Here is a 20,608-nt window from a genome sequence, read left to right as displayed (position 1 = left end):
CTTCTTTCTTATTTTAGTGAAGATGATATCCTGAAGGAGCTGGAGGAACTGTCAATAGAGGCGCAAGGAGGGAAAGTTGACAGGGAACAACCTTCTACAGGAAAGGTGAACACTGAGAGGGAAGTGGGCTTTTTAATAGGAAATAATTAAAATATGAGACACTTCTGTCCCAGAGAACTTCTAGTGTTGTAGTGTAGTGGAAATCCAGCTAGCATGTTCTTCTAATTATATTTGATCATATTTTCATAGTAAAAATTCAATCACGAAAAAACCATATATTCATGCTGATAATTATTCAAAGCCAATCAGAATAAATCTTGCTTCTGGGCTGAAGTATGGTACACTCAGCAGGAGTAGGTATTGCTTTCAAACTTTGTGTTCAATAAGAGAGGTTTTTCTTGATGTATCTCAATGCTTAGCTCATGATGGCAAGTAATTTTTCATGGCTGACTATTGAATTGTTTAATTACCAGGTTGAAAATGACAATGAAGAAAGCATATCAAAGCAAGATAAAAAAAGAAAAGGAAAGAATAAAAAAGCCAATCTGGAAAATGACTATGACAGTGAGGAAGTGGAAGATAAGGATAAAAAATCTAAAAAAACTCAGAAAGCAAAACAAGACATACTTTCTGGCAGTGATGATGATGATCATGAGACACAGCTTAAGAAAAGCAAAGGGAAAACTCAGAAGTCAAATAAAAAACGCGATTTGTCAGAAGAAGATGAAAGTAACATTAAGAAAAGCAAAGAACATGGGGGAGGAGTGTCTGCAGGCGAGAGTGGTGATGAATCAGATGAGGTTTCCCAGTCTAGAAAAGGACAGAAGAAAAACCAAAAGCCAAAGTCTGCTCCTGCTGCAGAGAGTGGGGATGATGAAGAAGAGCCTTCATTCAAAGTAAAAACAGTGGCTCAGAAGAAGGCAGAAAAAAAAGAACGTGAAAGAAAAAAACGTGAAGAAGAAAAAGCCAAATTGAGGAAGCAGAAAGAGAAGGAAGAATTAGAAGGTGGTAAAGAACCAGCAAAGCCAAAGGAATCTCTAAAAAAAACTGAAGAGAAGGCTTCTTCTGAAGTTACAGCAATCCCTGGCCCTGGGGAGAAGGGAGAGACTGCTGCAGGAACAGAAGGTTTGTAACATGGTTTCTTAAACTTTAATTTAAATACTGTAGGTTTTATAAGGCCAGAGAGGTGCCAGGCAGTGAGGATAGTGTGTTGGTTTATTTTGAATTGTGAGTACTAGAAATTTGGTACCTTGTCTGCCTCTGTGTTGGCTCACAGGTGGCTGTGTTTTCTGGGCTGCAGTTTATTCAGGTATACGAGAAAACAAGCTAAATAGTGAGTTCTCATTACAGTATATGATTACAGTTCTGTATTGAGAGTACTTTTTCACTTCCCTGTTATTCTGACACTTTAAGACTTCAGGCCATGACTTAAGAGAGTTTAATTGTTTTTATTATGAAGTGCTTGTATAGTAGCCAGTGAAAATATTCCTCATTTGATGTTATTTATCATATTTGAAAAATAAACTGTACTTAGAGTATCTTTGAAATTTCTGGGGTCTTTGAAAACATGCCTCTTCTTTCTATAGCTGATGACAATGAGGGGGACAAAAAGAAAAAAGACAAGAAAAAAAAGAAAGGTGAGAAAGAAGAAAAAGAGAAAGAGAAGAAGAAGGGTCCCAGTAAAGCCACAGTTAAAGCCATGCAAGAGGCCTTGGCTAAAATGAAAGAGGAGGAGGAAAGGGCAAAAAGAGAGGAGGAAGAACGCATAAGACGACTGGAAGAACTTGAAGCAAAACGCAAAGAGGAGGTACTGTATATCTCACTCCAAGGATAAGTAAAGAAGAGAACAACTTTAATCTGTCTGCTTGCTGGTGCAGTTAGTGAATTAATCCTTAATATGTTTCTCGTAAATAGAATATACTTGGGCAGCTTTTGTGTAAAGCATGCTTTAGAGTTTCTGCATGTTTATTTATCTTTTTCTAGGAACGATTAGAGCAAGAGAGGAAAGAAAGGAAGAAACAGAAGGAAAAAGAGAGGAAGGAGCGTTTGAAGAAAGAGGGAAAGCTTTTAACAAAAGCTCAGCGAGAAGCCAGAGCCAGAGCAGAGGCTACTCTTAAACTACTCCAAGCTCAGGGTAAGCAGTAATAATTAAAACCAAACCAAAAAATGAAACTTTATATCCATTATGGCTCTGTGTTTATTTTTTTTCCCTATCTGGAGCTAGGAGAGCAAGTAGTGAGTGATTCCATGTAAAGCTGCTCTGTTGTCAAGGGAGGCAGTGTGTGCCCTCCCTTCCCCTTTATTTAAGTAGATTTAAGTGCCTGTATTTTTATCTTAGACTTTGAATGTCCAGCTTTTTAATACAGTCTACTTGCAGTTTAAAGATGTTACTTGTGGAACTTAGGAAAAAGCTGTTAAGGAAGTGGTGTAGTCTAAAGGCCAGGAAAAGCACATGGGCTGTGCTGAAGGTCTTGTAAGACAGGTGATCTGGGTCTTGTTGAATTAATTCACATGCTTAGTTAGGCAAGTGCACTGTTTTGCTTCAAAAACAATGGGAAAGTCCCTGGAGAGATATGTTTTTCTCTGGGATTCGCCAGGAGTACGTAAGAGCTTTCCTGCTTTTCTGTGAAATATAATCTGTCTCCATTGGAATGAAGTAAAATTGTCCAATATGTTGTAAGTAAAATGGCCTAAATTGTTCTTGTTGACTGGTTTGTGACTAAAAAAAGAAAGTAATTTGTGGGAGCTGAGTGTATTTGTCGAGCACACTATGTGACACTTCACAGGCAGGTGGATGTATAAATGTAGGAATCTTTGTAGCTAGTAAAATGTTTGGAGCTCTTAAGCATATTGAAGGCTGTTTCTCCTTGGTTGTTGCTGTAGCTATTAGAATCTTTCTATTTATGTGCCCCTACAACTGGATTTTTATCAAATCTGCAACATAAATCTCTTGGTACTTAAAAAAATTTGAATGTGCAGGAGTAATTCAGTTTTTAGTTTGTCTTTGCACCAAATTTCTGGTTTTGATGGAATCCCTTCATGTGTTACAGCACCCACTTCCTGGTGAGGCAAAGATGAAGGTTGTGAATTGAACCTGGCATTTTTTTCATACCTGAAACTGTCAGTATTGTAAAATTAAAAAAAACCCACTTGAAACAGCAACAAACCAAAACCGAAAATCCAGAACAAACAAAATGAAACAAAAACCACAAGCCTTCCCACACAGAGGAAGAGGGAAAATGTTATCTGCTGAACAACCTTAAGCATTTAAAAGAGGTCTGCCTGTGAACTACTCCAAATTGTCTGAAACTAGGACAGGTTTTAAGCGATTTTTTGCATAGCAGACCTTAAATTGTTAATCACGATGTATGTGTTCGTGGTGTTTTATGCAGTTTTGTGATAACTTCAAGCCTGCAGTTGTAGAATCCGATTGTTTTGTTTGTATTTTGTTTCATTGCCATCACCTTCCTCCAGTTATCTGACTTCTTTTTGAGAGCAGGCAGGAACATCTGAGGAACTATACTTCTCTTAGGTTTTTTAGCTTTTGAATTTAGACTTTTAAAACAGATAAAATATGCATTGAACCTACTTTCTGCTCTTTCTTCCTCCATCTTCCAATTTTGGAAAACATATTCTCATTTAAACCAAAGCTTATGTTTATTAATTACCTGGCTTTTCTTTTCAACAGTTTTTTTGTTTGTTTTGCAGGTGTTGAAGTGCCATCAAAAGACTCTGTGCCAAAGAAGAGGCCAATATATGAAGACAAAAAGAGAAAGAAGCAGCAGCAGCCAGAAAATAAAGAAGGTGTAGTTTGCATATAGGGATACCTAATTGATCAGTCACATTTCTGGAAGTATTTCTAAAATAAATCAGCTAATCTTAAGCGAATTTCATTTTGGGGTTTAGATTTTCTAAATGTTGGGGATGTACAGGGTTTAAAGGCCTTTTACAAATGTGATGTTGAATGCTTTGTGTGCATATGTACATCAAATACAAAGTAGTTTAAGTAATAGTGACTTATAATTAAGTCTGAGTTTGTCCCAGGGTGAAAGTACATTGATCCTAGTTTTAGCGCTTTTAAATTGGAGACAGTTTGTTTATTTGCTTTCTGGTATATACAACAAATTTTCAGCTCCTGGGTGCAAGTTGTTCAGAGCAGTTCAAAGAGCTTGCATTTTTGAAACCTTAGAATTCATTGCAATGGTAGATGTAGGTTGAATGCGTCAGTTTTTTATTTTTGTGGTTTGTTAGTTTCCTCCAGGGGATTACTGTGGCTTTTCTCAAGACCACCCCTTAGTTTAAAAATTTCAGATGTATTTCTTACTTAGCTGTTTTTTCTTTTTCTTTCATTCTTTCTTTCTTTCTTTTTTTTTTTTTTGACATTAGTTATATGCCTGCTTATCATTTGTGGAGTGTGTATAAAGAATTGAAAATGTTGCTTGTCTGAATTGTATCAGTATTTTTTTTCTTTTTTTGTAGTTTTCATTTTTAATGGAACAGTAGGGGAGGTGTGAATAGTTCACTAGTATTGCTTCATTTTCTTTTGTCTTTTAAAGAAAGTGAGAAGTTTTTAATGTCAGTAACTGACCTATCTTATAAATGTGTTTAACTGCTTAGAAAGCCAAGTGTTTTGCAAATAAGATGGGGTGGAGCTGTATGTCTTAGTTTGTCAGTTTGCACTTTGAAAGTATGTAGCAACAAACTTCCTGTCTTGCAATTTCAGAAAGTGTGGAAGTAACTTCACCAGCTGAAGATGCTGTAGAACTGGAAGCACCAGTGAAAGAAGAGGCTCCTCTTGCCGTAGATCCAGGTTGGTGGTAATGCTCATAAATTTCAATCATTTAAGCTTGTGTGTCAGTGCTGCATGATACCTTGCTGGATGGGGCTGAACGGCCATTCTTTCTTGAGGTAGTTGTCTTTTTTATTCCTCTCCTTTCTTAAGGGAGGAACTGATGAAATTTTATGGAGTAAAAGGCATGAAGCTTCAAAATGAGTGTGTAAAGGTTCCTTATTCTGGGTGGACTCCAGTGTTCACCTGGCTTGGTCAGTTATCTCAAATGAGCACGTTCAGTGTCTTATTCGCTCCTTTGACTTTTCACTTGCTTTTACAAGTCTATTTTGTCAACAGTTGGGTGGAGGTAAGGAGGAAATATGCTGCTTCTAGAATTGATAATGCAATATTCATAGTGCTTGTATTCTTTATGCCAGATGTTTTGCTTTCACAAGTGCTGAATGAAGAGGATACGTGTTAGCTTGTGAAACTGAGTTATCAGCACATTTGCTGATCAGATTGTTGCCCTCATCTTTGCCTACACACAGTACTTGCTTGGTCAAAATCACATTGTACTGGACTTCTTTCTCTGCAAGGAGACTGTTTCAGTTTTTACTCTTCTTAAGTCAGACAAACACTGACAAAATGTGCAGCTTTTGAAAACAAAGCTGAATGTCCTGCATTTCTAGCTTGACTTATCTCATGATTGCCATTCCAATGCCTTAGGAGAAGGCCTCACTGGCAGAACATTAGTTCCTAGCTAATATTTAGCAGTGTGGAACTTAGTCTTCCTTTCATAGAGCTGAAATTTATGACACATGTGCTGCAGCAAATATATATTGTGTAATGCCTCTTTTGGAGAGGGTTGTATGTTTGCATTTTTCCATTCGTCTCTTACTAAGAGCTGCAGTCTTTTCATAAATCTAACTGAATTCCTGCTGAATTAATAGGTTTAATGCTTCTGGAATATGTGGTATATTTATGTTAAGGCACCTGGTGTCCTTTTTACAGACAATTTTTATATTCTCACTAGTTAAAATTCTACTGTAACTTGTTCTTGTTTCTCTGCCACTTTGTTACACGTGGTGACTGTTAATTGCGCAGCTCTGTGCAAGGATCATGATTGTGTTACAGGTTTGTGTGGCAGGCATTATGCATGATATGCAGACAGGAACTAGATGAGTAGATTTTCTGTGTCTTCCACAAAAGTTTCTCTAGGCAAAGATGCTAGCACTACATGATTTTTGTGGTGAGAATCGGAAATTATTTTTAAAGTATGCAGCATCTTCTTTTTATGGAACATGGAGATACTTCAATAGAATTATGGTAACAGCAAACTTGCAAGTTGCAGCTGTCAGTATGTCAAAAAGAGGGGCATCTAAAAATGTTATATGTTGCTGGACTGACTTTTTTAACTTCAGTGTTGGGTTTCTTGGTTTCAGAAGAAAAGGAGGAAGAAGATGAAACAGAAGATGCAGGTCTGGATGACTGGGAAGCTATGGTTAGTGATGAAGATGGAGAGAAAGGTGGGCATGTAAATACTACGTGTATGTTTTTTCTGGTTAAGAGGCTTTGGGCTAAGTTTTCTCTTTCTACAGAAAACAATATTTTGCTTAGGTTTTTCCTCTGCTCTGTCAGATAAATTGGGAGGTAAGTATGATGATAAATACATACAAGAATCTCTTCTTAAAAGCAGAGCTTTCAGAAGCCATGCAAATACTGTTTAAGACAGCCCTTTGGAAATACTCTTATATGGAGGTACCATCTAAAATTGGTTGTATTTTTTTTGTCCTTTGTTATGGGAGTAAAAATCCTAATATGTACATCTCTGTGAGTTTAGGGAAACCTTTTACCTGGTATTGTATTTCTCTAGTAATCATTTCAAAGCTGTAGTATTTTTATTACGTGAATCTGGCAGCATCTAGCACAGTACCCTTGTGAGAAGTTTTCAAAGAAGTGGGGGAATAAAATGGTGTGAAGGTTAAGTGTGCATGTGTTATAGTAAGCTCTGCTCTACAAGGAGAGGCTGAAAGAATTGGCATTGCTCAGCCTGGAATAGAGAAGGCTTTGGGGTGACCTAATTGCAGACTTCCAGTACCTGAAGGGAGCCTACAGGAAAGATGGAGAGAGACTATTTACAAGACCATGTAGTGACAGGACAAGGAGAAATTGATTCAAACTGAGAGTATGCTTAGTTGAGATAGTAGGAAGAGCTTCTTTACTGTGAGGGTGGTGAGACACTGGAAGAGGTTGCCCAGAGAAGCTGTGGATCCCCATCCCTGGAAGTGTTCAAGGCACGGTTGGATGGGGCTTTGAGCAATCTGCTCTAGTGGAAGGTGTCCCTGTCCTTGGCAGGGAGGCTGTAACTAGATGGTCTTTGAGGTCCCATTCAGCCCAAACCATTCTGTGATTCTATGATATACTTCTTTGAGAGGCAGATTTAGAAGAAAGCAAAGAAATGCCAGAACATAAATATTCCTGTGCATGTATGCTGAGGCCGTATTCTGTTTGTATTCAACAGCAATGTTTATGGGAAACTTAGGGCTGTGCTACAGTGCAGGGATACTCACATCCCCTTGTAACTTCTCAGATACTTTCTTCCAGTGGTGGAATAAAGTGTATTTCTGTGAGCCGTCCTGAACAGGAGTTGATTACTGGACTTGGGCTTTCTTAATGTCTTGTTTCTTATGCTTAAAGACTATTTATTCATCAAATGCACTTCTGACACCTGTACTTTTGAGTGTAATACTTGGCATTCAGATGCATCCACCAGAATGGATTTAATTCCAGCACAGGCGTGTTCCTCTGGTGCTTTTGAGTTCTAAGGGCTGCTCACCTTCTTGAGTGTTTGTTTTAATCTGGCACCACTGTCCAGGAGAGGACATAGCACTTCTTACTGTTTGGATTTGAAGGCTGTGCCAATGGGATACAGAAAAAGAGCCTTCCTTGGAATTAGATATAGTGTATTGCTAAGCTGTTGGACTGTGAGTGTAGCAAGGAAACATTACTAATCTCTAAGGGCAATTAGCCTGCCAGCAGTGTTGTAAGGAGAAGAATCCATGGTTTTAAAGTCATCATCACTTGCCTTTTATAATTTTACAGGTGATTATAAGTGGGAAGCTTTCAAAGAAAGAAAAATACTTATTGATAATTCTTTTTGTTTGTTTATTGAAGAATTCCTATGAAAAATGCTAATCTTCTCTGAACCATCTAAGAAAACCTGAAGATGAATTTTTCTTTTTAATGGGTGTAAAAGAGTGTTCTGATTATTATGTCTGCTTAAATGTGCCTTCTTGATCAGTTGTGTACACAATCCATATAGCAATGATTTGGAGTATTTTGGCTTTATTAAAAAGGTGTTGGTGAATTATTCCTTTATGAACTGCACATGACTTTAAAGAATGTCTGAATGTTTGCAAATAATGTTAAACATAAATTTGCTGATAATATCATTCTTCACTCCACCCTAAACTTGCTTTCTTTCTGGATTTGGAACACAAGCCAACAACTCTGAACATGAAACACTTTTTTCCCCTCTTTTTTTACATTGGAAGTTGAAAAATGATCTTGACAAGCACTTATTGTAGAACCTACTCTCAGTCCTCATTCTTCTCTGGTAGTCTCTTTTGCTTTTTGTTGCCATCTCCCCCAGAAGTGTGAAATTTAATAGAAACTTTTTACTTTACTCTTTTTTGTTTTTTAGAGAGCAAACCTGTCCATATTGAAGTCAAAGAACAAAATGAAGTGGATGATGAAGAGGAGGAGGAAGAGGAAGAGGAGGAAGAGGAAGAAGAGAGTGAAGAATCTGAAGACAGTGAAGGCAGTGAAGATGAGGATGAAAAGACTTCAGATGAGAGAGAGCCAGACTCCCAAGCTATTGGAAAACAATCTATGGAAAAAAAGCCTAGCAAGGAAATCAGCTCTGATTCTGAGTATGACTCTGACGATGACCGCACCAAGGAGGAGCGTGCTTATGACAAAGCTAAACGGAGAATTGAGGTATTGACATACACTTGGATTCTTGTGGTGTATAACAACAGATTAATTTGCAGTTAATTTTGTCAAATTTGTCAAAATGGTGGTTGTGTCAGGGCTAATATTTAAGCAGGTTCAGAAATTGTATTAATTAAGAAGAAATCCCCTTGGTTTTGTGTGCAGATAAAGTATTTGTTTTTAGGTAACTTGACTATAAAGATGGCAACTTCAGTGTTGTTCCCCTCCACCTCTATATCCCTTCTGGAAAAGAGTTTTACAGATAGATATTTTCAGGTTCTAAAAGATGTGTCTAAACTGTTCAGTGCTTTCATGGCTGCTAACATTCTTGATTTCCTCACCCAAGGTGCTTGTTCAGAATGCACCTTCAGCAAAGCTACTGTAAGTGGATATAACAACTTAGCCTACTAGACTGTTAGAAGAACCAACCAAACAAAAAAGTAACTGTTAATCAAAAATTTTTGATTTACATAAAGAGGGATGACAGACTTTAAATTGCCTTGAAAATATAAGTCCCACAGCTAACTCTGTTTGTATGTATGTCATCAAGTCAAGAGGTGAGCTGTGCTTTTTGGTTTATACTCACCAATTTTTACATGTCTTTTACATAGAAACGACGAGCTGAAAACAGCAAAAATATGAACACTGAAAAGCTCAGAGCACCAGTTATCTGTGTCCTGGGGCATGTAGACACAGGCAAGACCAAAATTTTAGATAAGGTAAGGTTTGGAGTGTGAAAGCACTGCCTGTGCCTCATGTTTTTAAGTATTTATTTTCTTGGTTGAAGACAAAAAGAATTAGAGTGTGCTCAGACATGGCTTTAGTTTCTTCTGTGTAAGTATTTCTGGTTTTTTTGCCTTTAGCTCCGCCATACTCATGTGCAGGACAGTGAAGCTGGTGGTATCACTCAGCAGATTGGTGCAACTAATGTTCCTCTTGAAGCTATTAATGAACAAACCAAGATGGTGAAAAATGTAAGTTACAGTACTTCAGTGACTGCATCTTAAAAAATGTGGACTGTAGAGTAATGAAGGCCTTGTGAGATTTCCTGACAGGGACAGATGTGCTTCACCCCTCCTCCTCCAATGTTGTGGTCAATTGTTTTTTAATTCCTATCATTCCCCCAAGAAAGGGGAGGTTGTCTCATTTTTCATGCATTTGACTTCAGTTAATGCATTGCTATTTCTGTTTCTTCAGAAAAATATGCAGATACTGTTTGCTCTGTTCTGGACAGTGCACATATGTACACAGACTGCTTACTTGTCAGTGTTTTGATTGTAAATTGAGACTCTCGAAACCTCTTGAGTATATTTGTGTTAAAAGCTTACCCTTTGCTGTGTGTGCTGAAATTTGGCCAGTTTCTGGGTGATGAATTTTATCATGTTACAGAAATTGTAAGGTAACTGTATCATTTCTTTTGGAAACTGTATACTATTTTGCTTGTGGAAGCAGCTGGCTGAAAAGCCTTGGTGTGGTAATGGCTTTTTCCAAGATTTAACTCAACTTTGTAAACCTGTAAACTTAGGGGAGAGGAGAAAATGATCAAGACAAGGATGGTACATCTCACTGCCCTGAAATGGTTTTTCTTCTGTGGGCTGCCTTGTCTTACAGATTTTAGCTTATCTTGTGGTCAGTTAGCACCTGGAGGAATGTGCTGCATGATTTCTTTTAATGTTGAAGTGATTGTAGATTGATTTGGTTGATAGGGGGTGCTGGCCTTAAAACATGTATCTGGATTTTTGAAGTGCAGACTGTCAGTAATGTTGCCAGCTCTTATTTTGTTCTTTTTTCTTCTTGTGTAATCTCTACAAGATGGCTAATATTTTGAAATGTTAGTTTGACAGAGAGAACATAAAAATTCCAGGCATGCTGATAATCGACACTCCAGGACATGAGTCTTTCAGGTAACATTTTCTCACAATGTTGTACTTTTCAGAACTGATGGCAAAAGCATCTGGAGATATTCTTAGCAATGTGGTCTTTGCTTAATTCATTGTTTTAGTTCTCACTTCAAAAAAAAGTCCGACAAAACCAACTTAAAGTAGAGGAATTAAGTGGATTTGCTTCATTTGCAGGTGCTTTTTATATCTGGTTAATTGCTGGCCTTTTATAGCTGATTATTTTTCTGTCTTCGTGCCAATTGAGCCATGAATATCTGAAAAAGCATGTAAATAAATAGTTAGTGTAAGAGGAAAGATGGAAGCAGGAAGCTAGCTGGAGGAAAAAAGGTGAGGATTTCAGGTGACCTAAGTACTCGAAAAATTAAAACTTTTTCCCTAGTCTCTCATTCATAGTGTCCCAGTTAAGGTAACTGAGTTTGTAAGACTGGAAGTTACTAATTACACAAATCATCTGAGTCTTAGCAGAGATCAAATGCATTCTAGGAGCACCAGTGGCTTACAGGCAAGCCACTAAATCTGCTCTTAAGAGTAAAACATGACAAGCATAACTAAACTCACTGAGGTGAGATCTTGGATGAAATCTTAAAACAGAAGGATTAAGACTTGGATGTGACATTTTTCAGTAAAAACCTTTGTAAGCATTGAAATGCTGTGTTGTGGAGCACTTGGTAATGTTCAGATCAGTACCTTGGTATGGTACCTCTTACAGCTCTCCATCTTCTAGCCAGGTTTTGTTTGCCAACAATGATGTGATAGTCTCTTTACCTTGTAATGTATAAAATCATGATAGTTTTAGTGTTTTTGCAGTATATAAAAAAAGTCTTGTTCAGGTTCTACACTCCTGCATTTCACTTTAATTTGCTCAGAAAATGATCAGAACATATCTTGCATTGTAAAAATATAAAATAATGTGAAAACTTTCAGGATAATAATAATTTCTTAGTTTTGCTTAATACATTCTTTAATGTATTTTATTAAATGAAAATTACAAAGTGTCATTTGAACGGTTTACATTTTTGAGGGAAATAACTGATGAGCTTCAGCTTTTTGTTTGTCAGTGTAAGTTTGACATTGTACTTGGTGTTTTTATAAAGGTTCTGTTGCTAAATGACTGATTTTTTTTTTCTGTCTTCTAATGTCACAGCAATCTAAGAAATAGAGGAAGCTCACTTTGTGATATTGCTATACTTGTAGTTGACATCATGCATGGTTTGGAACCACAGACAATTGAATCAATAAATCTGTTGAAATCAAAGAAATGCCCCTTTATAGTAGCTCTCAATAAGGTAGGCTAGATTTTTATTCTAATAGTATATTTCTCCACTCTAATATTGCATTTGGCAATTGTCTGTTTTCTTCCTTGAACTGGAATTGTTTTGTGTAAAATCTGAAGGGGTGGTTCTTGGGTCCTGTGTGTTGCATTTTTCTGTGTCCTTGATACCACAATGGCTCTACAGGAGCTTTGCAGAGCAATCAGTTCTTGGAGTCCTGACTGGTGAATTTTGTTGCCTTATGTAACTTCTCTATATTCACACTTCTGGAAGTTGTACTTCTGTTATGGGTTTTTTTTCCTTGTGCCTACTTACATGGATTTCTGTGCACTTTCTGATAAAATTCCAACACAAGCTTCATGTTGATGAGTCATACTTTAGCCACTGATACTGGTCAGTTTGACTTGAAGACAAGCTGACTTTAGGCCATGGAGCAGTAATGTTGATGACTGGTGGGAAAGTGTTTTGGGCTTTACAATATTAGATGGAAAATCAGCCAGTTATTTTCTGCCCAGTTTTTAGAAATACTGTGCATGAGAAATTATGCTGCCTGTTTGTGACTCAATGAATTATTTTATATGTATGGAAGTTACTCATGTCCAATGGCTTTGGAAGCCATCTGATATGCTGAGGGAGAGCTGTCAGAAGGCTATTCATGTGCAGTGTAAAAATTGCAATATACTTCAAAAATGAAAGGAGCATTAAGATTGAAAGTGGTTGGAAGTGAGGAGGCCATTATCTCATTGCCAAAACCAGCAAGAGAGAGGTGTCCAGGCCTTATGGCAGAGTAGTAAAGAGTTCCCTCTAGGTGAGACCCTAAGACCTGACTGACATTGTTGGCATCAAAGGCCCACAGTGAGCCTGAAATTAAATAGTTAAGAGTTCTTGCATTTTAAGTTATATTTGACCAGGTTATAATATACATTTGTATTATTGTTATAATGTATATTTATATTATTTGACCAGGTTATAATAATTTTTTTTAAGATGTAATTTTGATTTTTGGACTAAGTCTGATTTTTGTAGATTTTTGGGCTAAGTTTGTCCTGTTTTGGCAGCTATTGTGGGGAAGTGTTTCTGAAATACAGCTGTGTCTTGTGAACAATCCCACTCTGGTCCTTTCTGTGTAGCATCATGGGAAAGGGTCCATATTTACCAGCAAATTTTAGAAGTGCTTTGTAAAACTAATGTAGTTTCTTTTCAGGAAAAATCACAAACACCTCTGTGGTTTCGGGGTTTTTTGTGTGTATGTGAATCTATAAACAGGTCTCTTCTAATGTTTTATTTTAACCCTGGTGTAACTTATGTGCATAAATCTTTTCCATATTAGAAATATTACTATAGCTTGAATTCTTAAAATCCAAAGTAATATTGCTATCCTGTAATACTGCCTGATATAAACAGAGCTAAATATAGCAGCCAAAGCAAATAAGAACACCTTAATTTGATTACTGGAGCAGATAGATGGCTGGCTAAGTTGGTTGATAAAGTATTTCTCACTGATGATGTGGCAGAAGCATAAAGACACCCTTTAGTAAGCTGCATAAGATGACATACTGTTGTATTTTCAAGATTGATAGGTTATATGACTGGAAAAAAAGTCCAGATACAGATGTAGCTGTCACCTTAAAGAAGCAGAAAAAGAATACAAAAGATGAATTCGAAGAACGTGCAAAAGCTATCATAGTGGAATTTGCAAAACAGGTGGGTTGGAATAAAAGTGGTAGGTTGCTTAAAAGTGGTAATGAAGAGGGGTGGGTGTGTGATGTGGTTTGTTTTGGATTAGTGGATGGTTGTTTTGTTTTTTCGCCTTTCTTCAAAATAACTTGGAATATCAAGGAAATTGTTGCACCTTACACATTGGTGTTAACCTCTTGTAAAACAAATTTTGCATAATTTTAACTGCTCCATCTTTACTGCTGGGTTGGAGAAAAATAGCTGTATTCTGTGCTAATGGTCAGTGGAGTCATGAATAGCAGTTGAAGTTTTCTGTCACTTTCTCTTTCTCTTTGGGAACAGCCTGAGAGATTCTGTCTTTTTCTCTTGGATGCTGGCAGGGTATGAATCACCTCAGTTCTGGGAACTTCTTCTGTTGGTGACATACAATGATGTCTAGGAGCTAGATGGGGTAATTAGCTTTCTAGAATTATCCCACACTGCTTCCAAGTGTGGATTGAGGCTTCCTGTTCCATAGCACACTGTCAGTAACAGTGTTGGCTTTTTAAATTGGGCTTTTAAAAAATGCAGTGGTACTTGCCTGGGGTTGAATGTTACTGTCAATACTGATGTGTATATGTGCTTTTCCCTATGTAACTGTTAATCCTGATTGCAGGGCTTGAACGCTGCCTTGTTTTATGAGAATAAGGATCCCCGCACTTTTGTTTCTCTTGTACCTACCTCTGCTCACACAGGGGATGGCATGGGAAGTCTGATAGCTCTTCTTGTTGAGCTCACACAAACCATGCTGACCAAGAGACTGGCTGAGTGTCAGGAGCTGAGAGCTCAAGTCATGGAGGTAATACAGAACTCTTTCTTGAAATTCATATCGAAATTTTGCCCTTCCCTGCATCCTTCCTTCTGGTAAAAAATGTTTGCAGTGCTTAAATAGGAAGTGAATTTTTTTCCCCTTTCATTCAGGTTAAAGCACTGCCAGGCATGGGCACTACCATAGATGTTATTCTGATTAATGGACGTCTGAGAGAAGGAGACACCATTATTGTTCCTGGGGTAGAAGGTCCTATCGTGACTCAGATCAGAGGTCTGCTGCTGCCTCCTCCTATGAAGGAGCTACGAGTTAAGGTATGGCAGCTGCTTACTGACATTTAGAGCCAGGAAAAAATAAATCAGGCTTTATAAAAAGAGAATGTAGTAGAATGTCATTATATTGATGGTATCTAAAGGGGGCTTCAAGGGGAATGCAGGGGAGATCTGGTGTCTTTTTTGAAAATGTACTTGTATGTTCATGTTGGGGTCTGTGTTGTCACAGCAGTGGCAAAGAGAATGATCAAGGAATTACCTTGCAGTGAGGATTTGGGTGTGTATACTTTAACAAGGGATTCAAGTATGTGATTACATGTAAGAGGGAGATACCCATCTCAAATGGAAACTGGAGTGTACTGGTACAGTAACTTCTGAGTTAAAGTTATGATATTTGTAGAAGTGGTTTTTAAGTAACAAAAAACATACACACATTTGAGAAAAATGAACACATGAGTTTCTAGGGCTGGTTGGTGAGTGACAGTGACCAGGACTTCTGCAGAATCTGCAGCCTCTTGGCATTTTCAAGGGTGGTAGGTTCTGCTGCCCTAGTCTTATTAGCCTGAGGAGAGGCCCTGAATTTGAAATCCTTCCTTCATGGCTTTCCTTGAAATGAGGAGGAGACGCAGAATCAAAAGGCTGTAAATAAATACATATATTAAGATTAATGCATGCAGTTCAAAGATGATGAAAATAACTGCTTTGATGTTTCCTGTTTAAAAGGGAGGGAAGAAATGTCTGCACAGACTTGTTTTAAGGCAAAGAAAACCATGTAGATAACCTAGGTGAATGTAATAGGATAGGCCTTTCAGGTTTGGGAACCTTGAGCTGGGGAAGGAAACCTAGGGTAGCTGTTGGGCTTTTTTGACACAGACAGTGAGGGTGCATTTTAATTCAGATTCTTCATGTGGAATTGTCATCCTTGAAATAAGACCCAGATTCTTGGTGTGGAGGGCTAAAGGATAGAGGTTTGCAGGAACATAGTGCTTATTGAGGAAGGAAGCTGCTTTGCAGTTCTAAGAAAAGGATGGGACATCTAAATAAAAGAAACTGGGAAACGAACCAGAAAATCCTTCCAACATAAATTTAAAGATCTTCAGAAATAACTGGTTTTGTTATGTCTTAGAGCCAAGCCCTGAATGTGACATCTTCTGAGGGTTTCCCTGGATGGGGAGAGAACCTGGAAAATTGTACATGGAATTAAGTAAATGAGAAGGCTGGATGGCCTCCAGTGGGAGAGTGAGGCAGCCCCTCCTGCAGAGAGGCTTGGGCTGTGTGTCAGCTAAGCTTTAGTGTTTTTGTTAAGCTGTTGGCATCTTCCCATCACTTGCCTGTGGGGCTGAATTTGTGGGTTTTATTAGTGAGTAGATGCCTATTGTTGGTTGCTTTTTTTTACTATCGATTCCTTTTGGCCCTCTTCTTTGCTTTTGGAAGATTGCCCTGTGCCCTGCCCACCTTGGCAGGGGTGCAGGGGGTATCTGAAGGGAGAGGAGCAGGAGGACTGGAAGGTGCAAGTGCAAAGCAAAGACAATCATGATGAAACTTGGGAGCTGCTGCACTTCACTGCTCCCCGCTGTGTTCTTCAGCTGCTCAGCACAGAACTCTTTGCTAGTGTGTATATTCTCTTTTTCAGAACCAGTATGAAAAGCACAAAGAGGTTGTTGCTGCTCAAGGTGTGAAGATTCTTGGGAAAGACTTGGAAAAAACATTGGCTGGTTTGCCATTGCTTGTAGCTCATAAAGAGGATGAAGTCCCAGTCCTGAAGGTGAGGTGGCTGATGCTGAAGTAAAACACACTGAGGTGACTTTAGCTCTCTGAGGATGAAACTCAAATGTTGAGAGCCCAGTTTGCAAATAACTGGGATTTTGGTTGTTTTAAAAACTGTTCCAGTGACATGTTTTAGCCTTGTGCCCATGTGAAACTTCGGTGATATGATGTTTTTAGTATCTTGACCATTAGTTTTTTCCCCTGATATTTTGCTGGGGTGTCTCTGCTGCTAGAATAAGGTTTGAAAACAAATATGTCATAGTTTGACTCTGTTAATTACTGATTTGGTATTTGTAGTAATTTATGGATATATTCTAATCAAATTATATTAGGTACATATCTACTAGTGGAGTTCTGCAAACTCTCATAATTGCAAAATTAATTTAAGGCTTTCACAACAAATTTCTTTTGTGACTTACATGTTAAGAATGGTAGAGGAAAGGATGTAGCTATCCTAAACACAAAACTGCTCTGTTTTGCCTTCTCCAAAAGCAGGAAGTTAGTTTGCTAACTTAAGTTACATGTTCCAATTTACACATTGCTAAATTACTTTTAATCATAGTCTTCCTTTAGTCTTCTGTCTACTTCTTTGTGCCTTTGAAGGGAGGTTAAACTTTTGGGATGTCCAAACACAGACCTTGTTGCTGGGTCTGTTATGAGTATTTACTTCAAGTGTACTACTGGTAGTAGATACACAATGGCTACAAGTCAATGGCAAAACCCATTCATCTGCCAGAGGAAGAGACTTAAGTGTTTGAGATTAGAAGGCATAGGCTCTAAAAAAATGTGGTTTTTTCACTTCTCTAAAAGCAACAAATTGGCTTTGCTGCTCTTGCATCTTGTTTGGTACCCAGGCCTAAAGAGTGTTCAGGATCCTTTCCAGCTCATGTTTTAGTTATCAGCTTTTGTCATTGATCCCCAGGCAGCTGAGGCCATGGCCACAACAATGTGGGCCATGTGTTTGCTCAGCCCTGCCAGCAGAAACTTGAACTGCTGGGGAAAGTGATGTGTAGTCTGCAGAGAAATGTTACCAGCTCTGAAGGTGGGCATCTGCTCAGTTTTATTTCATCATCTTCCCACAAGATCCTCAGGTCTAGTTCAGCTCAGGCGTTTCTAATGCCATAAACAGTCAGTATCTCACAGGCTGTGTATGATTTACACTGCAGCTCTGTCTCTTGGGACCTATCACCATGGCTGTTGCCTGTTTTCAGCAGCTCATGAACAGGAAGATTTTGTACCCTGAGGCATAAATAGCAAGAGAACTAAAACTTGCTTTTTTCTCTCCTGTTTTGTTTTTTTTTTTCCTAAAGGATGAACTAATACATGAACTGAAGCAAACACTGAATGCAATCAAATTAGAAGAGAAAGGTGTTTATGTCCAGGCTTCTACTTTAGGCTCTTTAGAGGCATTACTTGAATTTCTTAAAACATCAGAAGTGCCAGTAAGTACTACTGTGCCATTGATTCCGTGTTTAGTCAGTAAATGTTTCCTTTTCCCTCAGAGATTAGTGACTTGATTTTTGTGTCTTTCTTCGACAGTATTCAGGAATTAATATAGGTCCTGTCCATAAAAAAGATGTTATGAAGGCCTCGGTTATGTTGGAGCATGACCCACAGTGAGTACCTTGCTGGCTGCGCCGCTGGGCGCGCGGCGGTGCTGCGGCGGGCCCGGCCCGCGCTGGTGCTGCCGAGCTGCTGAACCGCTGGGCTCGCTGTTCCCAGGTACGCCGTCATCCTGGCCTTCGACGTGAGGATCGAACGGGACGCGCAGGAGATGGCCGACAGCCTCGGAGTGCGCATCTTCAGTGCTGAAATAATTTATCACTTGTTCGATGCCTTCACAAAATACAGACAAGATTACAAAAAACAGAAACAAGAGGAATTCAAGTAAGTATGAGCAGTTGTATTCTGGGTGTTTCCCAAATAAATGTCTCTCTGATTTTAGTATAAACGAAGCTGTATTTAACTACGTGTTTCCTTATTACTTAGCTTATGGTTCTGATGGAATGGGAGGAGAGGAGGAAGATGGTAGGACAATAAATTGATAGTTTTCAAGAATTCAGGGCTCCAGTCTAATTGTTTGGATCTGGATTAGGCCTAGTAGGGTGAGAGCTGTGAAAGCTGTGCAGTAGATGCAGGATTCAGCTGGAACAGTTGTGTAATATGGAGTGTTTTTATTATAGTTTGCTTTCTATACTTGGCTTCTCTTCCTAGATTGTGGCAGATGGGTTAGTCTTGCAGAGTTAAAAAAACAAAACTAAAAGGATTTGGATTCTATTGTTTCATATTCATGTGATCCCAGTGTAGAGGGCTTAATTCCAACTGCAGTAACAGGAATATGTAATCATTCAAGGATTTATAGGGACCCAAAATTAATTTTTGGAATCATGTCATTGGGTGGCCTTCAGTAAAATAAGGACAGTGAAAATAAATGAAAATGTATTTAGTTTCATATTGACCCCTGCTTGAGTTTGTTTAGGTCAGCTTTTAAATGTATTTGTTCACTTGATAAAAAAAAACGCTTGAAATTCTGGAGGCAGCAATATTTCTATTTTGTGTTCTTGTGAGGCTGTAATTACACTGTAAAAGTACTACTCCTTTGGTCTTGGTCAAAGTTGAGCTCTCAAGCCTGTCAAATTAAAATCCATGCCAGGCATGAATGATTATTACTCCCTGTAGTTCTTGAAGAACAGGTATGGACTAGAAGTGGCAAATTGGAAAAGAGGTTTTTCCCTGCTTGAGTTTGTTTAGGTCAGCTTTTAAATGTATTTGTTCACTTGATAAACAAAAAAAAACCCTTGAAATTCTGGAGTTCAGGCAGCAATATTTCTATTCCGTGTTCTTGTGAGGCTGTAATTACACTGTAAAATTACTACTCCTTTGGTCTTGGTCAAAGTTGAGCTCTCAAGCCTGTCAAATTAAAATCCATGCCAGGCATGAATGATTATTACTCCCTGTAGTTCTTGAAGAACAGGTATGGACTAGAAGTGGCAAATTGGAAAAGAGGTTTTTCCCTGCTTTCCTCCAAGTAACACTCCTAGAATGAATGCCCATGAAGTGTGGGAGAAGGCAGAACTGTTAATGTTACATCCACTGTTCAGTGTATCTTTCTAAGTGCCTTTTCTTGTCATCTTCCAGGCATATAGCAGTGTTTCCATGCAAGTTGAAAATACTCCCTCAGTTCATTTTCAACTCTCGTGACCCAATAGTGATGGGTGTTGTGGTGGAGGCTGGCCAGGTGAAGCAGGGGACTCCCATGTGTGTACCTAGCAAAAATGTAAGTAAGGGTCTCCTACACTGCATGTCTGATCCAGCTGGTAGTTCCTGGGATGATGCACCATGGAGTGCTTGCATGCTTTTCCTCAGTGCACAGATTACTGGTGGGAGGTGAGGGTCAAACTTGCAGATCAAGTCTTCTGGTGCTTAAATATCTCACTGCTGTCTGCCAGAAGAGTTGAGCTCTGGAGCAGGGCACAGGAAGTGTGGCTGGGGGGCACCTGCCAGTTCTGTGCTGCGGTATTGAGTAACGGGCAAAATTGTCCTACCTGGAAGGTAAAAAGGGGAGAACCAAGGGCTAACAGCTGATATCCCAGATGAGCTGTGGGAGGTTGGTGTCCCAGCACTTGCTGTGCTGTACATTTTGCCTGCCTGTGCTGAGGCAGCAGCTCTGCCAGTGCCGCTCTTCCTGCAGCAAGTCTGTGCCTACAAACAGGACTTTAGAGAAGGGTGCATGCACAGAGGTTTGGTGGATGTGTTACAGCTGCTTCATTTATTACAGTTTGTTGAAATTGGAATAGTTACAAGTATTGAAATAAACCACAAACCAGTGGATGTTGCAAAGAAAGGCCAAGAAGTTTGTGTTAAAATAGAACCTATTCCTGGGGAATCACCTAAAATGTATGGACGACATTTTGAAGCAACAGATATCCTCGTCAGCAAGGTAAGAGCAGTCTGCATTTGTGGAGAGGGCTTAGGACAGACTGGCAGCTTGCTTGAAGTGGAAATGTAGCATGAAGCCTCAAAACCAGGGGAGGAGCCTTCTGTCACAGGGAGCCCAGGTCTCTGGAGCCATGGTTTGAGGATGGAGTGGTGCCCCTGCAGAGGCCTAAAGGAAGGAGGTGCTGTGGGCTGCAAAGACCTTGGAGCTC

General features: G+C 38.9%; 1 protein-coding gene across 1 annotated transcript in view; it reads left to right on the top strand.

The window, feature by feature from the left end:
- Nucleotides 1–20,608, top strand: part of EIF5B (eukaryotic translation initiation factor 5B) — a 35,603-nt gene that overhangs the window by 12,630 nt on the left and 2,365 nt on the right. Inside the window, exons 3-23 of the mRNA XM_039714160.1 lie at nucleotides 18–105; nucleotides 474–1,125; nucleotides 1,587–1,807; nucleotides 1,984–2,134; nucleotides 3,709–3,804; nucleotides 4,724–4,810; nucleotides 6,214–6,297; nucleotides 8,475–8,770; nucleotides 9,376–9,483; nucleotides 9,628–9,738; nucleotides 10,601–10,668; nucleotides 11,810–11,951; nucleotides 13,509–13,640; nucleotides 14,269–14,451; nucleotides 14,574–14,735; nucleotides 16,327–16,458; nucleotides 17,771–17,902; nucleotides 18,000–18,076; nucleotides 18,183–18,347; nucleotides 19,599–19,737; nucleotides 20,239–20,400. Of these exons, the coding sequence (XP_039570094.1) occupies nucleotides 18–105; nucleotides 474–1,125; nucleotides 1,587–1,807; nucleotides 1,984–2,134; nucleotides 3,709–3,804; nucleotides 4,724–4,810; nucleotides 6,214–6,297; nucleotides 8,475–8,770; nucleotides 9,376–9,483; nucleotides 9,628–9,738; nucleotides 10,601–10,668; nucleotides 11,810–11,951; nucleotides 13,509–13,640; nucleotides 14,269–14,451; nucleotides 14,574–14,735; nucleotides 16,327–16,458; nucleotides 17,771–17,902; nucleotides 18,000–18,076; nucleotides 18,183–18,347; nucleotides 19,599–19,737; nucleotides 20,239–20,400 (3,388 nt within the window). The remainder of the gene's footprint in view (nucleotides 1–17; nucleotides 106–473; nucleotides 1,126–1,586; nucleotides 1,808–1,983; nucleotides 2,135–3,708; nucleotides 3,805–4,723; nucleotides 4,811–6,213; nucleotides 6,298–8,474; nucleotides 8,771–9,375; nucleotides 9,484–9,627; nucleotides 9,739–10,600; nucleotides 10,669–11,809; nucleotides 11,952–13,508; nucleotides 13,641–14,268; nucleotides 14,452–14,573; nucleotides 14,736–16,326; nucleotides 16,459–17,770; nucleotides 17,903–17,999; nucleotides 18,077–18,182; nucleotides 18,348–19,598; nucleotides 19,738–20,238; nucleotides 20,401–20,608) is intronic.

Source organism: Passer montanus, unplaced genomic scaffold, assembly GCF_014805655.1.
Source record: "Passer montanus isolate IOZ18808 unplaced genomic scaffold, ASM1480565v1 scaffold3, whole genome shotgun sequence".
Taxonomy (NCBI): domain Eukaryota; kingdom Metazoa; phylum Chordata; class Aves; order Passeriformes; family Passeridae; genus Passer; species Passer montanus.
This window is presented reverse-complemented; position numbering and strand designations above follow the sequence as displayed.